At 38.4% G+C, this 7,033-nt stretch overlaps 1 protein-coding gene and 1 non-coding gene across 2 annotated transcripts; one reads left to right on the forward strand and one right to left on the reverse strand.

Moving 5' to 3' along the window:
* Positions 1 to 234: 234 nt before the first annotated feature.
* Positions 235 to 759, reverse strand: LOC145010242 (uncharacterized). The gene has a single exon (XM_078968807.1). It carries the CDS (start codon positions 757 to 759, stop codon positions 235 to 237), a length of 525 nt encoding a protein of 174 aa, XP_078824933.1.
* Positions 760 to 1,742: 983 nt separating this feature from the next.
* Positions 1,743 to 1,849, forward strand: LOC145013570 (small nucleolar RNA R71). Its single transcript, XR_013665120.1, has one exon. It is a non-coding gene; the product is annotated as a small nucleolar RNA R71 (small nucleolar RNA).
* The last annotated feature ends 5,184 nt before the right edge of the window (positions 1,850 to 7,033 follow it).

Genomic DNA, 7,033 nt, shown 5'->3' on the forward strand with positions numbered 1-7,033 from the left:
AGGTGGACTCTTGTAAGCAATGACTTCAACCAAATATGGAATAAATGCTCTTGGTTTTGTTCTTTTGACTTGATGAACTGCCTTGATTTCTTCTTCCATAAGCTTTTCCAGTTCTTCTAGTTCATTATCTTCATTGATTGTGAACACCTCTTATTTAACATGATTCCTTTGGAAGCCATCTTCTATCCCAAAAACTTCTTTTTCATCTCCAACCCTCAAGGTGAGCTTAGACTCTCAAATATCAAAAAGAGCTCCAACAGTGTTAAGCAATGGACGACCAAGGATAATTGCAACATCAGGGTCTTCCTTCATATCCAATACTACAAAATCTATCGGAAAAATAAAATTTCCAATTTTTACTAAAATATACTCCACGAAGCCCCGGGGTTGTGTCACTGAATGGTTCACCATGTGAATAATCATTCTTGTAGCCTTCATCTTCTGAACTTCTAACTTCTGATAAAATGAATAAGGAATCAAATTAATGCTAGCCCTAGAATCGGCTAAAGCATTAACCTTCATTTTGTTACCAAATTCACACGGAAGAGTGAGGCGTCCAGGATCCCCCATCTTCTCTGGTATCTCTCCCAACACAGCTTTTGTGCTTTTCTTACTTAAAATCACTTTAGAATATTTCTTTAATTGGTTACGAGTGTCTATCAGATCTTGTAGTAATTTTTGATACTCGGGAATTTTGGATAAGGACTCGACAAAGGGAGTATTAATCGGGATACCCTTCACGTGCTTAACAAACTCCATATGATCTCTTTCTATTGGACTAAGGTCAGCTCGGGAAGGAAATAGCAAGGGCGCCTAATAAACCGAACCAACTTCAAAAATTTTCTGTTCCTGACGGGCCCACATCGTGAACTGATATGGTTCACGTCGTGAATTCTGATATTCAGCAGCATCTTGATTTTCGAGCTTGGGCTTCTTCAACTTTGGATCGGGCTACTGTTGTTCTTCTTCTAGTGCCTCTAAGAACTCAGAGATGGCCTCTTCTTCAGTATCTATGGCCATTACATGAGATTGGGTCTTCATTTCGGGATTTTTCAGGGACAACTTCTCATGAACCAGAGTAGCTAGTTGGCCAAGTTGTGCTTCATGGTTATTGAGGGAGGCTTTTTGATTCTTTAGTAAAGCTTGTTGTTCATTAATAGCATAATAAGTAGCATCGTGTCTCTTTTCCGAGGATTCCATAAACTTCATCAACATGGTCTCTAGATCGGGTTTCTTCTCGACTGGTGGCTGCTCCTTTTGATAGAAGCTCGACTTGTATGCCTGTACTTCTCTTCTTTTTGTTTCTTATACTCTTCATATGGCAGCCACTCCTTCTTTGGTTTCCTCCGGTCTTCATCAAACTTATCCCCACTCGAGTAGCACACTTGAGCTTTTCTGTTCCCAAACTCATCTAAATTGCAGTCCTTTTTTAAGTGCGGACCACTACACCTCTCACAACCCACTCTTATGGCATGAATTGAGTGATCCATTTGTGTCAACCTCCGGTCCACATTATTTAGCATAACCATCATGGCTGCTATTTCTTTAGTTTGGCTCCTCCTCCGCCTTTAATTCCTTCCTGCCTAGGGTTGTGGTATTCGCGAGAGTGTTTCGCGAATTCTTTAATTAATTCCTTGACTTCGCCCGGATTTTTCCTTGTAAGTGGTCGTTAAGAATCAAGGAGTTGTCTTGTCATCACGTTTACCCCATCATAAAATATTGATACCTCCTGTTGAATGTTAAGGTTATGTTGAGGACAATTCCTTAACAACCCTTTGTAACGGTCCCAAGCTTCGTAAAGTGACTCTCTCGGGTTTTGCTCAAATTTGGCTATTGCCTTTTTGAGTTTAGCAATCTTGGATGGTGGACAGTATTAATCTAAAAACTGCTCAAGCATTTGAGCCCAAGTAGTTACGGTACCGGGTGAAAGTGCTTTTAACCAATCCTTAGCAGGTCCTTTAAAGGTAACGGGGAGCATCCTTAGCAAAATGGTGTCTCTGTTAATATTTGGGACATTGAAGAAATCGGCAATGTCATTTACTTCATCTAAGTGTTTGAAAGCATCCTTGTGATCCTTTCCATAGAATGGGATATCTGTGACATCCCCATTTTCACGGCCAGAAAAGACCGATTTTGTTTATGCTTTATAAAAATCAGAGTACTTCTTTTCATAAAAATGTTGCGGAATTTGTTCCCAGAAAAATACGATAAACACGTTATCAAAACATTTTCGAAGAAATGTATTTTTATTTATGTTAAAATGTTTGGGATGTCATCGTCAATACAGGAACATAAGCATAAACGGAACTTACATTTATTTACACTAGTGATCTACATCTCTTTAATCTCTCAGTGTAATGTGACTTCATATCAATATGTGTGATGTAAATAAACTGAGTGGGTCAGGTTGGGAAACCTGGTGAGTACATAGGGTTTTCAGCCCACAATAATATAAATTATTATGTTTAAATATTTAAGCAATCAATCCAATTACCCATCCCCATTCTATTCTTTATTCTACTTTAAGAATTCAACTATTCCTCATTTATTTATTCCTAAAGGTTATCCTAAGGAATAGGCACGAAATCCATCGTTGCCAAGGTTTACTCAACGGGCACTAAATCCATAGTTCCCAAGGTTTATATCGTTTATTGACAGTATCGTTTCCGAGACTCCTCTCGCAATACAGGTCAATGGGTTTTATCTCGTTTATCGACGGTATCGTTTTCGAGACTCTACTCGCAATACATGTCGATGGGTTTTTAGAGTACACCTGGTGAATACACAGTTCAAAACACCTACAGGTTGCGAGCCTGCTAGTGTCCACTGGACTGTCTAGAATAGTCCGTGCTTGTCATCCATACTCTACTGGATGACAGGGCCATCAATTGGGAAAAAGGCTTCTCTCATGGTTCACCTCTTACCCTTACCTCATGGTCTATATTACCTCTTCCTCATTTTATTTTTGTCACACATAAACTATTTCATCTACCCATGTTTTATCCCAACATATTTGTAGATATAAAATACACATACATTTTAAATCATTTAAAACATGTATAAAATCGCTCACCCAACATAGATAGCAAGTATTCGGATAATATGCACACATAGCACGTAATTTATATAAAATACTTCATATCTATGTGTAAGCTGAAAGTAACTATGCACTCACTTGATTAGGTGGTGACTCAGCATTCGGACAGCGCTTCGATACTCCTAAAACGATATTCCTTCGATAAAACCTAGTACCAATACCACTAGGGTTTAGTCTAACGATAACTGCGACAAATTAATTAGTCTGACTATTATTATTATTATATAAGTGTTAATAACACTGAATATAACTCATAATAATAGCCCAAATAAATATTTTAAGGACCTAATAACATTCCTATAATTATTTGAAAGGTATATTAAAAATTGCGTAAGCGTAGCACACTTACAACGAATTTTATCGAAAACCGGAACTTAATTGGAGCAGCGTTTCGAAACCGAAAAACTCTTTTCTCGGGACTCCGGGAGCCTCGGGGCTTCCCTCGGGAGCTAGGGGGTTTTCCTAGGGTTTAGGGGGGTTTGGGGAGCTAGAGAGAGAGAAAGAATATAGGGAGAGAAGGAGATTTTGGTGCGAAAATGGAGGCAGCCTCGGCCTCCTTTTATAGTCGTGAGGCCTTCACTACGCGGGGCGTAGATCCGAAGTACGCAACGCGTACTTCCGATGCCGTACCGACGTGTCGATGATGTGCTGGGGCGACGTGGGCGAAGCTGGACCGAGAATGGCTAAGCGAACACGGCGCGTATGAGACCGAACGCTGGGTGTAGCGAGGGGCGATGTGGCGTTGATCAGAAGCGAGCCTTGTCATTGGCATCGGACGGCTGTGGTGCTGCCACGTCAACTACTTCGCACCAGGTCTCGCAATTTCACTTTCTAACTTTAAAAATTCGTAAATTTCGCATACGAGCTCCGTTTTTGACGTTCTTTATATCCACGTGAAGGTGGGAACGTACTCTACAACTTTTGTCTAGACTCCGTCGGCTAATTTTGGCTCGATTTTAAATTTTATATTATTAACAGGCCGGGACAGGATTGGTCTGTTAAATTCTCATAACTTCTTCATCCGATGTCCGTTTTTGCCCATCTTTTTCTCGTTACGCTACTCTTAACGAGATCTTCGATTCTCGTTCAGGTCATGTCGGCTAAAACCGCTCAATCTAATATTCAAATTTCGGGGTGTACACTGCTAATCCGAAACTTCGAAAAATCATAACTTCTTCATTCGAAGTCAGATTTGGGCGTTCTTTTTATCGATGTTCTTAGTTTAACATATTCTATGACTTTCGTTTAGATTCCTAAGGCTAAATCTCGCTTTATCGTAAATTCATTATTTACGCTTTTCGGTATCGTGCCGGTTCTGACGCGAAACTTTGACGGGTCATAACTTCTTCGTTATAACTCGGATTTCGGCTTCTTTATATGTACGAAAACCTTGTAACATACTCTACAACTTGGTTAAGATTATTTATTCTAAATAATCTTTTGTCAAAAAGTCATTTTCGACTCCTATTGCCTTTAATTTGACTAGCCCGGATCTACGGACGTTACAATATCCTTTAGTGCGGAAAGGATATGTCCCTTTAGCTCGAATGTGGCAGTGGCATGGATTGCGGGTTGTACTAAGCCTGGACCAACATCTTCTCGAATTCTATTTCTGTAAGCTCACATGGACATTTCCTCAATATTTTCCATCTCGTGCCTTGGCTCGTTCTCGGGTTCGCTCGTATGTTCTTCAAATTCGGGCTCGGTATCGTACTCGGATTCGGTTTGGAAGGGTATTTGATCCAAGTGTTCAAGCTTGCTTTTGCTCTTCGAGGATGAACTTGACTCCCCAATCTTCTTCCCTGATTTCTTTGAAAACACTGATTTGAATTCTTGTATGGGCGTCTTTTTCTTGTGAATTGCAAACTCGGTATCTTCAAGTGGTGGCGCCAAGGGTGTGTTTGAGCCTCTGGTCATGAACTCCTGCAGATTAACTAAATAAACAAAACCTAAAACTGAACCAAAATAGAAAAATTAACTAAAAACTAAAAAAAAAATCTAAAATTCTAGGTGTCCATGTCGTGGCACTTATCTGGCCACGATGTGGACTCTATGACTAAAATAAAATAAAAAAAATTAAACTTTGCTGAAAAATTAACTTTTGTGGGGTTTACCCCACAAGAAGGATCGATTAATTTAATGCGAATAAATAAGCTAATAAACTAAGCCGTTCCCTGGCAACGACGCCAAAAACTTGATGTGCACGAAAGTACCCACTAATTTTAATATTTATAACCTAACAAACTTAAACTAACTATGCACTTATAGGCAGTGTACCTAGTCAGATTACAGTATAGCTTGGGTAAGTCGGGTGTCGATCACAGGGAACGGTGTTACTAATTAATATAGTTGCTATCAAATTAACCTAATTATTAACGAGTTTAGAAAGGGGTTTTATCTGATTTTACAAGATCAGACGAACTTAACTCAAATTCAGTTAATTAAGTAAAAACACTCTTGTCTAGTTCGAATCCACTTTGTCCTTATGGCTAGCTAATAATTATGAATTATCAAGTTGGTTGTAATTGTATTAGTAATTCAAGTCTAACTTTACCAATAATTAATTAATTCATGTCAAATTATGTATGGTCACACACAATTAAACACAGAGATAATTATGAATATGAATATGCTATGTAAGAATTATTATGCAAACGCAATTATAGTCACAATCCACGTTCTCTAACACAACTAAGTTTATTTACTCTAATTACTAACTAAGATTGGTCAATCCTAGCTGTAATAATTTAATGTTCACTAAATCATTAGGTAAACAAGTTCATGCAGTTAATGGTCACTAATCTACACAGAACATGGATTCAAGCAACTAAAGAAACAAACACAAGCATGCTAGGTAACTATAAATCCAACACAAGCAATTCACCAGCTAAATAAATCCATAAAAATTAAGCTATTCATAAGTTGGAAGCTTCATCTAGCTAAACAAGAGTAGCTAGATTCAGCTGCTCATAATAGCAACTAACACACTAACACAAATCAAAGTATATTGAAACATGTTCCTAAGTAGCAAATAAGTAACCTAAATTATAGACCTTCACTCTTTTGGTGTTGAAAGCTTCTTCCCAGGCCTTTTCTTCCGCTCAAAATCGCCTTCTGGAATCCCTTTCTCTATCCACCAAAAGCCTATATTCGTAATAACTGAGATTGCTTAAATATCCTCAAAAATATCGCGCCACGTCGTGGCTAGCTTGGCCACGTCGTGATCCCCAAGCAATCCGTATCGGGCAAGGACTCTTTCTTTACGCGATCTTTATCTTCTAGAATACTCATGCCACGTCGTGGGCATCCATGCCACGTCGTGGGTTTAGTAATTTTCGTAGATTTATTCATCTCTTGTATTCCAGATCTCCCATGTTCTATAAATTGTCGCTTTTGGTCCCTCTCTTCGAAAAATACTTCTAATCGACTGAAAATAATAATTTAAGGTCATAAGTATCATTATTCTAAACATATTATCAACTTATTAATGAAAATGTACTTAGATATTGCCTAAAAATAGGTATAAATATGGCAATATCAAAATACCGCACACTTAGGCTTTGCTTCCCCTCAAGCAAATCTAAACTTAACCCTTTATTACTAATATCAAAATACCCCACACTAAAAGATATTCATCGGGAAAATCATCTCCAATCTTGTCTTCTTCTAACTCCTCCAAATGCGGGTTTTCTAATCTTGACAAATGGTTGGCAGCTACATTTTCCATTCCCTTCTTATCTTTTATTTCAATATAAAATTCTTGTAAAAGTAAGACCCAATGTATCAATCGGGGCTTAGAATCTTGTTTAGCAAAAAGATACTTTAGGGCAGAATGGTCGGTAAAAACTATGGTCTTGGATAATACCAAATAAGGTCGAAACCTATCAAAAGCGTATACCACTGCTAGCAGCTCCTTCTCGGTAGTAGTGTAGTTCT

This window comes from Lactuca saligna, chromosome 8 (genome assembly GCF_052625555.1).
Source record: "Lactuca saligna cultivar CGN05327 chromosome 8, ASM5262555v1, whole genome shotgun sequence".
Taxonomy (NCBI): Eukaryota; Viridiplantae; Streptophyta; class Magnoliopsida; order Asterales; family Asteraceae; genus Lactuca; species Lactuca saligna.